The 17,264-nt window shown below is 35.5% G+C and overlaps 1 protein-coding gene across 1 annotated transcript in view; it reads right to left on the reverse strand.

Annotated features, from left to right (window-relative positions):
* The window catches only part of LOC106463119 (ionotropic receptor 25a-like), a 30,242-nt gene extending 26,199 nt beyond the window's left edge, over positions 1–4,043 (reverse strand). Inside the window, exons 1-2 of the mRNA XM_022390539.1 lie at positions 3,894–4,043; positions 1,034–1,240 (exon numbers count right to left, since the gene is read on the reverse strand). Of these exons, the coding sequence (XP_022246247.1) occupies positions 1,034–1,240; positions 3,894–4,043 (357 nt within the window). The remainder of the gene's footprint in view (positions 1–1,033; positions 1,241–3,893) is intronic.
* Between the last annotated feature and the right edge of the window lie 13,221 nt (positions 4,044–17,264).

Here is a 17,264-nt window from a genome sequence, read left to right on the forward strand (position 1 = left end):
GGTAGACATAGAACGGAAGCTACTAAGGGGCACTGGGAGGAGACATTCTTCAGGTAAAGGAGATATTGCTCATGATAGGCTTTGGTGACATAGAACGGAGCTACTGAGGGGCACTGGGAGGAGACATTCTTCAGGTAAAGGAGATATTGCTCATGATAGGCTTTGGTGACATAGAACGGAGCTACTGAGGGGCACTGGGAGGAGACATTCTTCAGGTAAAGGAGATATTGCTCATGATAGGCTTTGGTTTCCTGAAGCTGGAAGGCCCTTTATTTTTCTTATGTCTGTTTACAGCCGGCAAAGTTACAAATGCATATCGGAGGATTCAAATTTGGTAGGCTTTGGTTTGCTGTCATTTTTGACGGGCTTTTATACTAGTTATTCATAAAAACCTGTACTATTTATTCCCAAAAATAATTATTTTAATCCTTACCCCGCGTTTATAATACCAAATGTAGGATTTCAAAATTATGTAAGGTAAATAGTTAATTGATTACAGTTAATGAACAAGCTTCGTTTTCCAAATATATAACTTTCTGCCACATGTTGCTATTGATAATTATTTTAAGATAACATTAAGGAAATAGGTAATGCAATACTTTTTACAGTAAGAAAGAAAATATATGCTATACTCGCACTTGAAAAAATCCTGCTGACTGGAACTACTAAAATCAGTTTCAATTTATTTAGGGTGGTCGTTTTGATGAAGAGTCGTTTGGTGTCAAATGCAAGACTAAGCGTTTAACAAGATATTCATATACATTACCGCCCCCCCCCCCAGCGGTATGTCTGTAGACTTACAGCGCTAGAAACCGGGTTTCGATACCCGTGGTGGGCAGAGAAGAGACAGCCCACTGTGTAGCTTTGTGCTTAATTCCAAACAAACAAACATATGCATCATTTTTTTCTTCCTATAGATAGAAACCATACTTATTAATTACGTGATGAAATTGGATTAGAACTATAATGAATTTTACATTTCAAAGATATTTTACGTCAAAATATAACTAAGTATAGAACACGTTATACTTACATCGTTTTCAAGTGCTCCTATAAGTCCACTCCAATTTCCTTTTAGCCCTCCATCTTGCGATTTCCTTCCAAAGTCACAATCAACACATTCTTTGAGATTGTATTCAAAATGTAAGTCCTCTTGAATCAAGTTTAGAAGGTCGATAGCATATCCATAAAATTTTATTGTTCCATTCTTAAATTGTTGTTTCATCACAAAAGGAGGTTGCTTGATAGAAAGAAAAATCAATGTTCTTTCAATTCGTTTGTAGAATAAAAATACATATTTTTTGCTGCTACACATCATTACCGTTCAAAAGAGAGAGAAGCGACGATATCGCCTTGATATTTATTAATACTGTTTAGATAAAATAGAAGAACAATGTCGCTTCAATCCTGTTAGAGAGACAGCTGTTAGTTTTAAAATAGTTAGGCATTGATAAAACTGGACAAAGTACACGTCGTGGCAAGAAAATAAACACACAACGTACGTGGAAAGAAAAATGAAATAAACATTTAACATAGATTCTAACCTATGTTCTAATTCACTTTGAAGCCAAACCGTCTTTCATTTTCAACCTTGATTTTCGTTAAATAAATTAGTAGAAATGCCGTCCTACGGGCAGCTGTACTCGCCCCACGAGCGGCTGTTTGTGCTAGTGATCACTAATTGTAGTATTCACACGTAGTAGAAATGCCGTCCCACGGGCAGCTGTACTCGCCCCACGAGCGGCTGTTTGTGCTAGTGATCACTAATTGTAGTATTCACACGTCATTGTAAAAAAGTGAACATTTTTTAAAAAGTATTTTTTGTTCTGGGAAGTACTGCACGGAAAAAGTGTTCGGATTGCGCTCTTTAGCCATACGCAATTCATCGTATCAAAATGATTCAAAGAGCAGAGCTCAAAATTTTCATAAATTTTACTGATATAAACTGTAATAGTTTTATATATATATTAAAAGTGCTACCCTTTAGTGAAAAAATAAGTTTTTCTTCTTCTAAGAACTCCAGTTTTCTAGTACTACATTTAAAAATTACATTAATAAAGATATAATCAAATCCTTAGGTACAGTCCTAGTGAAATTTTAATTAATTTTTGAAGATACTATATCCGATTGCCCATTCATGATACTACTTTCTATAGTAGTCTTTAGTCATGGAATCTCTCGTTTCAAGGACTAGTTGTATTGTATCTTACGTTGCCTTGTACGTGTAGGTTACTCTATAACTGCGACATGAAGCAGAAACACTTCCAGTTGCTAATGATAAAAATTTATAATGTCAGAGTTATCCGTTTGTAACTTTAGAGCTTTAATGACACTTTTCTACTGTTTCCATGTTTTGCTTTGCCTGATGATCTTCATTTTAACTCAAAGTAAAGCTTATGTTTATTTTCCTATTATTATTATGCACAATTTCATTTATTTCCTTTCTACTCAAATACGGTCTTACTTATGCTAACAGTTTTATCACCACACTATGTCAGCCAGTTCTTTTTTATTTCATTCACTAAAGTGTTTGTTTTTGTTCTTCACATTGAGCTTTATCTCTTTTCTCCTGAACCCGTCTTTCCACCCACTAGGACCACGAAACTCTTGTTATTGAGAACATCGGGGAACTGCGTACTTGGTTAATCGTTTGAATATCACAGTAATTTGGAAGTTAACCCTGTGTGTGAATTATAAGAACTACAGATTTCAGCTTATTCGTAGATCTGGCAATATTCCCTATGGTTACTATATTAAATTCATAGAAATTCCTTTATTGAAACACAAGTAGGCATTATAGGGATTTATAGTAAAGAATCATAAAAGTTTTATTTTTATAAGATAAAAAAGGTGTCTAAAAAGTGGAAGATGATATTTGTTTTATCGTCTAAATGGATATCATTTGGAGCTCCTTTAAAAGAGAGATTTTAAAGTCAGATCAGCAGCACATGCCTTACTTTGGCAAGCAGTATGATCAACACTGAAAACAGACCTAATACAAACTATTTTAAAATTAATAAGGAAATGAAAATAATTAAGTTTGATAAAACTAGCCAATTGCATTTCAAGGTAAAACACAAGTACCGTAAGAAATGGTTCCAAAACGAAAAACCAAAATTAAACTCATACATGAAAAAGAAATGGAAATAGCTGTAAGTGTTGTAAAAATTGAGTACAAGGCCTAAAATATTGCAGTGTTCATAAATAGCCCCACTGAGGTCTAGAACTTTCTACAAGATATTATGATGTAACAATACTCGATCAAAACAACTTAGAAAAACTTAGAAGGTTCTAGTAACATGACACAATAATACAAGTGCCAAATCACAACAATGTAACTACACAAACGTACGATTCATTCACAGTTAAGTAAACAAACCTGCTATAAACTATTTCTTCTGAACATAACTAAATTTAAAAGTCGCACTATACTTAAATTAAAACAGTCGTGTATATCTAACACTTGAAGAAAAATATTCACAAAATTTTGTATACTTCATACAAAGACTGTTTTCAAATCATGCACAAAGTCTATTCATACAGTCTAAAGGTACAACACCCACCTCATGATCCTCGCACTGTTGATTTTGCGTCTCTGGATGTATGCAAGTGGCTGATAGACTGTATGGATGATGAACTCCTTCCTGTACAGGTAGTTCTGGAATTTCCAGATGCCAAATATGATGGCCAGACACTCTCGTTCTGTCACAGGGTAGTTCTTCTCACTACATAACAGCTTTTTACTGACGTACATTACTGTAAACAGTCACTCTTCATGTTCTTGCAGAAGTACTACTCCAATTACAACATCTGATGCATTGGCCTGAATGATGAACAGTCTGTTGAAGTCTGGCATTCTAAGGACTGGCGAGCTTCTTAACATGCCACTTCACCTTAGTCAGGTCCATTAGTGCTGAAGTGACTTCAGCATAGTTCTCGATAAACTTCCTATAGCATCCTGCTAACCCCAGGAAGGATCTGACTTGCTGCTTGGTCACTGGAGCTGGTGCCTCTTGTATGCAGTTTAGTTTCTCCTCTTCCATGGCTATCTGTCGATCACCCACCTTGTGTCCTATGTCCAATGTAGCATTTAGATGGTCTGATGGTTAGACCTGCTGCCCTCACTCGTCTGAACAACTCTTTGAGTTTCTTCAGGTGGTCTTCCCATCTTGGTGTGTGGGTCAGAATGTAATCCTCATAATGCTCAATGTTTGTGGATTTGTGCAACATCTTTCTCATCATGTGGTTGATTATTGCTGCTGAGTCCACTAAGCCAAATGGCACCGTCTTGAACTGGTAGCATCCATCTGGCGTGACAAAGGCTGTCTTCTCTTTAGATCCTGTCTCTATCGGTATCTGCCAGTAGCCTTTACTGAAGTCGATCTTGGAAAAGAACTTGGCCCCATCTAGTTTTGCCATAACAGCCTCTGGGTTGTCCATAGGTTCAGAGTCGAATTTCTGGAAATATATGTAGAAGTGGTTTGAGCCATCCTTCTTCCTCACAATTTCCACTGGTGAACAATAGGTTGAATTTTATGGCCCAATGCTTTCAGCCTCTAACATTGCCTCGAATTCTTGCTTAATTAGGTCTCTCATAACATAAAGCATCTGGTAGGGTTTCACCTTGACAGGATCCCTGGTCGTAGTCTCGATCTTGTGTTGTACGAGGTCTGTCTTGCCTGGTCTATCTGTGAAGACATCTGCATACTGGCACAGTAGATCTTGTAGCGATTTTTTCTGCTTGCCAGTCAGTTCTTCACTGATGTTGAAATTTTTGTATGTCTCATCTCTGTTTAGTGGTCTTAAGTATAATAGGTCTTCATCTTCTATGACAAAGTCACTATTTTCTGGTTCTGCATCTATGACTGCCACACCTACAAGATCCATTTGTGATTCAATAGATGCACCTGTTAGGTCTTCTTCCCTCTCGAAGTACCTATTCAACAGATTGGCGTGGTAGATCGTGGTCTTCCTGTCCACTTTCACATTATAGTTCATTCTGTTGAACACTTCTTACACTTCAAAAGGTCCCTTCCACTGCAGGGTAAGTTTGTTATTGTCTGTCCGACCTTGAAATGCCGATTCTTGGCATTCTTGTTATAAAAGTGCTTCTGACTGCCTTGAGCTGCATACAAACTTTCTTGAGCAAGTTGACTCGTCTCCTCCAGTCGGTTTCTGAGGTTTAACACGTACTGATATGTCTTCCTCACTTCTGACTCTGCATCAGACCTCATACTGTTCTTCTGTACAGTAGCTCGAAGGGCAAACATCCTGTGCTTGCTTGTGAGACTTCTTGGTACGTAAATAAAACTGCCTGCAGGTACCTGTTTCAGTCATATGGTCTCTCTTGGCACATCTTCTTTATCATGCTCTTTAAGACTCCATTGACTCACTCACAAAGTCCATTGCATCTGGATATTTATGGGGTGGTAAAGGGCTGCCTAGTACTAATGAGTCTGCACACCTCTTGCATCAGTTCTGAGGTAAACGGAGTTGCTCTGTCACCCAAGGCTTCTTTTAGAAAGGTTATTCTGCAGAAAACTTCCAGGAGGGCTTCTGCTACTCTCTCAATCTTTATTTTTGGCAATACTATGGCTTCTGAGTAATGTGTCACATAGTCAACTACTGTAAGCACATATGGGTTGTCCTTATCAGACACAGGTGCTAGTGGTCCGATCAAGTTCACATCTACCCTGCTAAAAAACTCTTCTATGAGAGGCATCTCCCCCAGTGGCACCTTGGCTATATTCCCTCTAGGTACTGTTCTTTGACAGGTATAAGATGACCTGCAAAATATGGTCATATCTCTAACGTCCCCGACCAATGGAATTTGCTAGTGATTCTGTCTGCCATCTTCTTCACTCCTAGGTGTCCTCCTACAATCAACTCATGAGCCAACTTCATCACATGAGTCAGATATTCTGTTGTCACTATGATCTGCATAACTTCCCCAGTAGAACTGTCTTGATACATCCAATACAGCACTCCATTCCAGTCCTCTGTTCTGTAAGTCCTTTTCCATTTTTTTCTTGTTCTCGACTTTCTCCTGGGCACTGTCCCAAAGTTTCTGTAGTGAAGGGTCTTTTTGTGTGCTTCCTTCAGTTCCCATTGACCTAATACATAGTCCCTGACATACCTTAACCTACTGGCATGTTGTGGTTTGTTGACACCTCGTTTTCTAACTTGAGCTGGTTATCAACTGTGATATGTTTACTCATGATGATAGCATTTCCTTCTTGTGGTGAGTCTGACGAGTTGTCTTGATTCTGTTCCTTATGGCAGCAGCATCCATGGTGACAGTCACTCTTGTCTTGTTTCTTGCCGGCCCCAACTTTGTAGGTATCTCAAGCTGTTGTATGTTGAGACTTCTGCTGTAGCTTGTTGATAACAGACATACACTCACTCACAATGTGCCCCATTTTATAACAGGCATAGAATCTCTTCTTTATTGTGTCTATTAACATCTTGTCACCTTTGATGGCATCTTGCTTCTGGTCAACCACCCCTGGTTTCAGCTTTAACTGGTTATTCCTGGACTTACCAGTTATATTCCCTCCATGGGCTTCTATATATTGTTCTGCCAGATTGATCATCTCATCCATGTTTTTTGTTGCTCTCTCCTTTAGGAACCTTGACATATCAGTAGAGCATGTGATCACGAGCTGTTCAGGTATTAGTAGTTCTGCCAGTTCTTCAAAACTATCTTTACACTTGGCCATGCCAGTCTATCTTGTGAAGTATCACCATAAGCATGCCACAAATTGAAATACAATTTATCTGGTGTCAGGTTTGACTTCTCTGAACTTCTGATAAAAACCTTCTTTGGAAAGTTCATAGTGTTTAAGTAAAGTCACTTTTAACTTGTCGTAGTCCATGGCATCTTCTGACATCATGCCTGCATATATTTGAAGGTCTTTTCCTGTGGGAATGGGGCTGAGACAACTGCCCAGTTGCCTTTGTTTCATTTCTGACTTTGAGTGAATTTTTCATATTTCTCCAGGAAAAAATCCGTGTCATCTTTCTGTTCTTCAAATTTGGTCACCCCATCCTCATTCTTGGGTTCTTCATTTTTCTGTTGGGTGAGCTTGGCGATCTCAATTTGTACTCTTATTCTCTCTATTTCCAATCTCTGTTTACTCTCCTTTCATTCTTTCTCAGTTGTATTCTTATTCTCTCTTCATATCTTCTCTATTGATACTCTTCTCTCTCTAGGTTTTGTTGTTTAACAAACTCTCACTTCTCTCTTCACTTATCATAGTCAGTTGACATGGTTATATACTGTGGTTATGAACTGTAGAATATTTTCACCATCACTACAGTTGTGCACATATCGGCTTATTTCCACTGTCGTTCACGTCTTCTTCTACCGCTGTTCACCACTGTATAATCCTCGCTGGCTCACCAATGTCAGGTTTTTACATATGTGTGGGTAGGATTCTTTACAGTAGATGTCTGTGACTTGTTGGCGATAAATTTCAACAATAAACAAAGAGCACACCGCCCACTTATTTTAAAATAATATTCATATACTAAAACAAGTCAGACACATATACAAATGTTTGTTACACAGTTAATCACTACAGTTTTATCCAGAACTTTGAATAATCGTCTCTTTTCGTCAAACTCCATACAGGCTGGTTCAGTTACTTTAGAACACAATTGAGAAGATGTACTACAGGTCCTGCACCGTTCTTCCACATCTTGCCTCATACCTTTCCAGTAAAATCTCTGTCGTAGTTGACTCAATGTCTTCTTAACTCTGAACTTTAGAACACAATTGAGAAGATGAATTATTCTCCTCTGCTCTCTTGTTATAATACAGTGGTGATAATTTCACTTATGTTACAGCGTTGGTTACCACAGTTATATCCAGAGCTTTAAATAATGATCTCTTTTCACCAGGAGTCCACAGCAGTTTGTTCAATTCATTTAGAACATAATTGATAAGGCAAATTATTCTTCTCTACTCTGTTGTTACAATATAATCTGTGATAATTTCACTTTAAAAAATGACTATATGCTCTTTCTGGTTACACTCACAAACACAAATCAAATTATATCTCCCACTAACTTAACTTGCTTTCACTTAACTTGACTTCAACTACATTTTGAACAAGTACTTATAAGTAGTCCAACTGAGACCTAGAACTTTCTACACACTATGAGATTTTATAATGCAACAATACGTAATCAAAACAACGAGAAAAACTTAGAAAGTTCTAGTAAAATGACGCAATAATACAAGTGTCAAATCATAACAATGGAACTACGCAGCGTATGATTAGGATTCGTACACAGTTACATAAACTGTCCCTTCTAAACATAACTAAATTTGACACTCGCGCTATACTTAAATTAAAATAGTCGTGGATATCTAACAATCAGTTACAGAAGAAAGATGTGTTGGAAAGATAGGCAACTACTGGCATTAGTATGGATTAGTTTTTGTTTGTTTAATTTTGTCTTTGAACTTGGATATTTGTGCCATTGTCTGAGGCAAGTCAAGTCTTCAAGCACTGCCCATCTATTTTTTATTATTTAAATGGAAAGCTGCATGCTAATTAAGTCTTACGTATTTCCTATTATTACCCTGTCAAAGTTCTCTTAGCGATATCACATACATGGATATATTATCTATGTATGTGATATCGCTTAGAGAATTTCGACAAGTTATAAAACTAGAGCACAAACTCCAGAGTTAGAAAATCTAGAAAGAGAATAATTTGTACAAGTAGGACCCACACAACAGTGGAGATAAAACGGGTTACTACTAAAAGACCAAACATATCTCCTGAAACTAGCATTTCAGCTAGCACAATTATGAACAGTATAATAAGACAGAAGATGTTTAGGTCAATAATTACTACTATTAGAAGAATGAGAAATAAATTTAACCTCGTGTTCTCTGCTCATAAACATTATTCTTACCATGTAACTGAATTCTTAAATATAAAAAATGGAAGTTTTCCCCACTTTTAAAAAGTATAAAATTTACAGTTTGAAAGAAAAATAACATATATAATATAGAAAAAAAGTAATAAAACCTAATAGAATTTTCGGAATTTGAAGCTGAACGTGAGAGGCACATTTTCTAATAGAAACTATTTTATTTTTTACCAAGCTAATTACCATTAGATAGCTAAGCTAAATAATTTTTGGCACAAGATAACATTTTAAAACCAATATCTCATGTTACTTATATATTTATACAGCTTAGACCAGAACTGTAAAACCACAATAATGGGGTTATATAAAAGCGAAAAAATCAATATCCTATCACAAACATTCAAAAAATTTAAAACAGATAAAGTAGGCATATTAATCTTAAACACAGAGGAGAGAAAGCGTAACACAACAGATTCTCTAACTCTGGTTGATGTTTTGAACAATTCCAGATAACGAGGCCAAAAGAAAATGAGTTATGGTATTCCCAGATAAAACTGATTTCCGCACGAGTATTAGCTAGGTTTGCTTTAACAGCAGGATCGAAAAGGAAACCTTAGAAGTAAATTGTGTCTGAAAACTTGGCTGGGACTTAATATTGTTTGAAAAATATGAGAATTGGGCAACTTTGTTGAAAAATGTACACATTCTTTATTTATCTACAAATAAAAATATAACACAGTGTGTGTACTTGTGTAGACATTTACACAGCCATTTCACAATTAGACACAGCTTGCGCAGATAGCTTTGAGTAGCTTTGTACAAAATTTAAAACAAACAAACACTTCCCTTGCGTGGGCTTCACCACGAGATTGGTCATTTTCTCACTGCATTCGTCCACTGTACAATACAGACATAATCCACTCAGCCAGCAGAGGATGTTGCAGTCGTTGACCCTTGTAACACTTAAACAAAGTATGCTGCCACATCCCTTTTGGCTGAGTAGACAGTATCTGCTATAGAGAAAAAATACACAAAGAATACACAATGGTTTTTCTGGACCTTGTGTTTATGCCAAAATTGAATAAAACCTAACCAAACGAAAAAAAGTAAAAGTTTCTATATTACTAAAAGCAGGCAGAGAACATAATATACCTGCAAATCAAAGTGTCACACATAAAACGATGAAAATAAATCTTGGGACCTACAGAATTACGAGAAGAGAAAAGGTTTATGGTTTCTTAACTTTCGACAGTAAATTCCATTTTCATTTTAATAATATTAATATATACTGACCTAGATATCTTAGGAGTTATTATAGAGTTCATAAGACGATCCGACCATTATGGTAACTTTAATGCTAGTTTCAGGAAATAAGCTTTGTTTATAATTTTCAGTTTTCAATATTTTTGTAACTTATTTTATGTTTTTTTTTCAGTTTTCTTTGTTCTTCTGTTTTATTAGGGGCAACTTCTTTCTTACAACTTGCTAAATGGGTGTGGGTAGTGAATGGTAGTTTGCGATGTGGAAGGTTGTATACTATAGCAGCCATATCTAACTCTATTAGTTCTTATTTGGTTTCACATGTAAGACTTACGAAAAAAAAGGGTTCAATCCAATAGATGTATTTCTATCATTGTGTGGTAATCAATGTAAAAATTGTAGCTACCTGAAATCCTCTTCGACACACACACATATTAAACATGACCAATAGCTAACAAATTTTCAACTAATAAAACAAATTATTGACCAACCTAAATAGCTATCATATTAAAACACATTATTAAAAAAGTCTTATAGTATAATACTTCTTAGTTTATAGTGTATACTTACGATGATAACTGTCACATTATATACTGTATGTGCTTGTATCCTTGATAAGGACTGGATGCCTTTTCCGCTCTCAAATATCAGTTTTCCAGGAAGACCGTATTTCCAAGTTGCTATCTATAATGTTCGAGACATCAACTACATTGTATTTCAAATGACTGTTCATAACTACAATTAAATTTAATTATTTTTACATTCGTTTGAGGATAGACGATAGGTGTGTTTATGTCAAAATGAAAATACATCAGCTCAGTACATCTTAAAACTTTATGTAAGTAAACGAACAGATGAATGTAGGAGCAGATAGATTACTAGTACCTCAAAAAAGTTAATAATATGTAATATTACATCTTATACTGCCCAGTCATCTTAAAACAAATGAGACATTTATTACCTGTGCAGAAAGATAGAGCTAAGGTGATTTTGCTCCTTCACACAATATAGGCTTTTAACAAATCCGGCCATCAATGCTCTGATCAGGTAAGATAAGTTTTTAAATCTAAATGATCAAATTTGTCGCTGAGACAAAAGCCCATTTAGTAAGTATTACGGTTTATTTATCTCCTCTTGTACATGTTTTTATAATTCATTCCATATGTCCTTACGAAATTCTGTGTTATTGACGAGTTAAAACAACATGATAATGGCATTTTAGAAACAAAACAAAAACATATTACAAAAGCGTGAGTGCCTAGGCTGACAAAGGAATGATGCTATACAGGCCAAGAAAACTGATAAAAATCACGCTTGACAGTAGATGTTTTTCCTCAAAATCCTGTTGATTACCATTATGGGGTTTTGAATCACGAGTGTGTACAATAGCACTTCAGACCTGTATTTTGTGAGCCTCAAATCACTACACAAGTGAAACTACAATTGCAAAGTGTTAAACGCCAAAAATAACAAAGCAAAGTGACTTTTTAGACCGAATAAAAGTGCTAAACGGTGCTTTCGTCCTTTTAGGTGTATATTAGATTCATTATTGTTTTATAGTGCTTATTTTAATCGCCTATGAACAACTAATGTATTGCATTGTATGGTATTTATTGATTTATATATTCAGAATCCTCATAAATAATTTGTTGTGGAACTCATAAAAATATTTTTGTGTTTTTTTTTCAGAAGTTTTGGCAGGTGAAAGTTCATTATAAAGTAACAGAATATTATAATTTTGGCATTTTGTTTCAAATATTATCTATTCATTTTCTGTCTAGAATCCGGTAAGCAAAATCAAAAAGTTCTCTAAACTTCAATAAACTCATTCCTTTTAAAACTGAATGCAATTGTTTAACACCAGTGATTCGAAGTAGACTAATTAATAGGCCCCCCCAGTAGCACAGCGGTATGTCTGCGGACTTACAACGTTAGAATCCGGGTTTCGATACTCGTGGTGGGCAGAGCACAGATAGCCCTTGTGTAGCTTTGTGCATAATTAAAACGAACGAACGAACGAACATTACACTCTTGTTTCGAACATGATTAAAACGCCTTCAGTAGATATTTGAGTTCGTGTATACTGCAACAAAATTACCATAAAAGATCATGTTTTTGTTAAAACTTATGATGGCATAATTTATGCAATTCAAGAGGTTTGGACATGAAGGACATTTAATTGTTTTGCAGCCGTCGCGTATTATACTGGTAGAACATGTTCTTTCGTTGGGTGAGTTCTTTTAAATTATTTGGTGAAAATAATGCGAAGTCTATTCCACGTAATGATAACAAATTAGTTTATTCTTTTCTTAACGCTTGCTACAGTCTATTATATATTTACACAGTTGTAGATATAATATCACAAAGAACGTTTTCACTTTCAACAGAAATTCACTCATTAATGGTACTACAGCTAATGTGTAAATAAACGTACTTCATGACTAATCGATTAAGTAACTAAACATAAGCGACAACTAATACTGATATGAACACACCACTTTGATTGGTACTCTACTAACTGAAAAAACAAACAAGCAAGTGATTCAATGCTCCACTGACTCTCGTATTTATAATGTATACTTGTTCTAGATATTTGCAAATTCCCCAATCATTACATCCTCATTACGATCAACAGCTTCCCTTTAGCAAACAAACTACAGCATTGATAATATAGCTTCAAGCATTGCACCTTTCCTGTATTGTGAAGTCCCTTGAACAATCATAACACACAAATAAAACTGTATCCCAAACTGTCCGTTCACCAAGTTATTTTGGTGAAGTTTCTCTTCCAAGACCCATGGTATACAGATGGGATGACCTCTTGTCACTTATCATCACTGAGTGTTCTGTCACTTGAGGAACTTTTCTACTGGTGGTTCTATCCTTGAGGATTCTGTGGAAGTAGGCTCGACAGGAACCCTAGGCTTCACAGCAGATTGACTTTCCACTAACACATTCTTCTATGAAGTTACCCAGTTGGTCATTCTATTAGTGATGCATTTCCAAAGACAATCATGGGTGATGACCATTGGCTATAACCACCTGTATTTCTGAACTCTGTAAACCACATCATTGCTTCTATTCAGTACAACACATGACCATTCTCAAAACCTGCTTAATTTTAGAGTTTGTATTTTTTTGTTGTGGGGATTGTATAGCCATACCATGTCACTTCAGTCTTATCAGAAGTAACTTCATAGCAACTTTCCATTTTATCACTACCTGATTTAAGTCTTTCCCAGGTAATGTCATGTATGACATCAATGGTGTTCCATAAGCTCTCTGCATATTCTGTTTAAGGCTCTACTAAGTGACAATCCCATCAGGATAGCCAAGTGGTTAGAGTGCCCGTATTCGGGATTATAGATTCGGCGGTTCGAATACTGGCAATCCCACAAAAACCTTTGTGGTTTGTGGCGCATACAAAAATGTCTGATATAACACCCCATGACGGCTGGAGAATTCACTGGTAGAAACATTGTGAAAATAATAATAATACACATAACAAAGACGAGAATAATAGTCTGAATGAATTATACCATTAGTACACAGTTCTTGTAAGTGAGGTAGTAAATTGTATTTATGCGAGAACTTGATACTAGATTACTTTATATTTCTTCAAGAGTGATTATTTCTGGTATTCTTTAATACAGAAGTGCTACCTGCATAGCCTCACATCTTGCATTGTTCATCCATATTTCACTTGAATGTTATATTTAGTTGTGTCCACGTCTCTAATGATGACATTTTTGTTCTTCAGATCCATGAGAGTTTCTACCTGGAGTGTTTGGTACTGTTACAACCCAGTCACTAGATATAAATGTATATTTGATAAGTTCTGGTATAAGTATTTCACTTCCTGGTACTACAATTACTATTCTCCTTCTTATCACGAGAATATCAACCTCTGGTTTAGTAATTGTCAATGCACAGTGATCTCCTGGTTATAGACTTTGAAGCTATTTGAAGCTAGCCTAGCCTCACATCATTGTTTCCACATAAAGCCAGTTCCCAATATGTACTCTTTCCTTTGATGTCAATTATTCACACATCATAAAATGTAGAGAAAATTTCCACAGTAAGGGCAACTTCCAACTTTTCTCTTGCTGGGACTCTATGTCCACTTGCTGCTCATGTCAATCCAACTTCTTTCATCATTGTTGGAGACAATTTCATACCTTTCTTTACCAAATCAGGTTGAACTATTGCAGCTATACTAAGCAACATACTGCAAGGCTTCTGATCAATAAATCCGTGGACTCATGGACTAGTTTTGTTTTAAATAACGAGTTCTTATCTCATTAGGGCCAGATGGGGTATTCTCAGCTAAACATTGTAACATAAGTCGAACTAATTTCTGGTTAGCCCTTTGTTTTCCTTTGCATTGGTTGGGTTTGAAACTCATCCTTAAGGTATTTTCTCCTTAACAGTTGTTGATTCTTCACAGCTCAGCCATAATTCCTAGATTTTCCACATCCATAACAGTTCCTTTTACTTCAATCCATTTGCAATAGTTGTTATTCTTATTCCCTACATGCTTTTGTCTGATGTTTCAATACTACTTGATCTATTGTTCCCATAACTTTGAGATGGTGCTAGTTGTTTATCTGTGATTTTAATGGAAGCTTGTTCCATCAGCAACAGCAGAACTTCCTGTAACATTATATAACTACTTTGGTTCAGCCTGGTTCTCGTGTCCTCGTCTGTTATGACATCTATAAACTGATCATGTGCCAACAAATCCACCATTTATCCTGGAGCATCTGGGTGAGAAAATTGGGCAAGTTTTTCCAAATATCCCACAAGTTTGGCTACAGCCTCTTCTTTCCACAATACCCAGTTCTGGAACTTTTCTCTGGATACTTCCTTCTGGTGTGTCACCCAAAACCTATTGTATGAAGTAGCTAATAATGTTTGATAGTTGTCATGAATATCACTTGGAAAGTTACTTAATGTTACTAAAACAGATCCTTTTAAACTAGCAAAAATGACATTGTTATTTTTAATAGCTTGTTGTTCACTCTTTCACCTGTTAGGTTTGGAAATTATTTCGAATTAAGCATAGCGCGCTTCCTATGATACTTTTCCATCAGGGTCTGTTGGTTTCTTAATTGGTTGATGTTCAACTGGCCAGCTTGATTTGGTATTGTCGTGGCTCAAGTAGTACAGTAATGTCTGGCAGCAAATGGCAAAGCAGTATTGGTAATAGGTGTATATCAAATAAGTAATCCTATTCCATATTTTGTAATATATGGTGATATAGGTTGGAACTCTTGAGCCAATGCAAAAAGAGGTGTGGTAGGTTTAACCTTTGTATTTAATAATTCCAGATGTTTTATTTTATGAATGATCTTATTTATTACTTTGTTGATATATTTCTTTACTTCATTAATTTTTTATACTTCTTCAATTTGTCACTAAAGCCATTTTGTAGTTCTTCAGTTTTGTCATTACCACCTCTTTGTACTTCTTCAATCTTGTTGTAATCACTCTGTGCATCACCAATAGCTTTATCAATCTTGTCTTCAATCAGATTTATTTTTGATTTTAATTCTTCTTTAAATAGTATGTATTTTTTCTTTAATTCCCTTAAATTCCTGTCTCTTATCTCTTGTTCCTATTTTAGTTTCCTGTAACATTTTTCTAATTTTCTTTCTTGTTCCTCTAATTTTAGGTTTCGTTCTTCTTGACCATTTTTTGATTGTTTTATTATCTCTATCAAAGCTTCGATCTTGCTTCTTGATCTGATAACTATGTCGAAATTGAGTCAAGTTATATTTTGTTTTCAACAAAGTAATCCCACTTCTTACACAAGTATTGTAAAGTGTTTTGCTGGCCAGGTTCTTTTAAATTATTTGGTGAAAATAATGTAAAGTCCAGTTCACGTAACGATAATAAATTAGCTTATTTCTTCTTTAACGTTTGCTACACATTACTATCACTTGTACCCAGTTGTAGGCCTCAGTTCACCAATAACATTTTCACTTTCAACAGAAATTTTCTCGCTGACTAACATACAAATAAACTTTCATGTACAATTGCACAGCTAATAAATACACGATAACTAATACTGATATAAATATTTTACTTTTATTAGCATTTTACTAATTGAAAATAAAAGACTCAATGCTTTGCTGATTCTCAGTATTATAATGTATTATTTTTCTAAATATTTTGCAAAATCTCTTGATCATTATATCATTATTACAATTAGCAGCCTTCTCAAGCAAATAAACAAAGTACAACATTAAAATATGGCTTATAACAATACATTAAATTTTCCAGTTGTTTTATAAAGCAAAGATTTTCAACCTTTTGAATTGAGATGCATTTTACAAAAAACATAATTGCCCCCTTCCTCCCAAAACAAAACAGCTTACGAACTCATGCACCATCCATTTCTATATTTAACTGCTCAGTCCCCTTATAGAGTAGGAGATTCACGTGAAGTCACAGGAAATTTACTGGTGTCTACATTGGAGACCTCATAATATTTCTGAATGTGACATTATGTAACATGATCTAATTACATAGAATAGTCTATAAACAGAGGGTAAAAATAATAAAATTCCTTGGTGTGCTACATTCAACTGTACAAAATAGGTAGCGATCGTTAGCATGGAGAAAGGAATTGTATTTCGCAAATAAATGTATCTGGTGAAAAGAACCTAAGTTTTTATTACCAGATGGAGATTCGCAATTGATTGGCCTTCCTTACCGTTAAATTCAGTAGATGACAAGACTATGTATACCATGGCCTCGATAGATGGCTCTGTCACATAAATCATATAATATCTAAATATCAAGTGACAGAACTAGACATGAAAGTATAATTTTTAGACCTACCTTAGATTTGGACTCAAGTAGGTAACACGACCACACATCCATGACCTCGGGACTTATCTTGGCCACAAGGAATAAGTGTAACATAAATATCACAAGATAAATCTGGATGGTGGATATTTCCTGAAGATGCTGTTTTGTTAAGAAAAGTGTGTATGAACATAATGTTATGTATCTGCTTGTTTGTTAATTTCCGGTTGAAATTCTTTCTGAGAAACTTCAGCAATGTAACTCCTTTCTTGGTTAAACCAGTTTATTCTTTCTCGATACAAACT

Source organism: Limulus polyphemus, unplaced genomic scaffold, assembly GCF_000517525.1.
Source record: "Limulus polyphemus unplaced genomic scaffold, Limulus_polyphemus-2.1.2 Scaffold1329, whole genome shotgun sequence".
In the NCBI taxonomy this organism is placed as follows: Eukaryota; Metazoa; Arthropoda; class Merostomata; order Xiphosura; family Limulidae; genus Limulus; species Limulus polyphemus.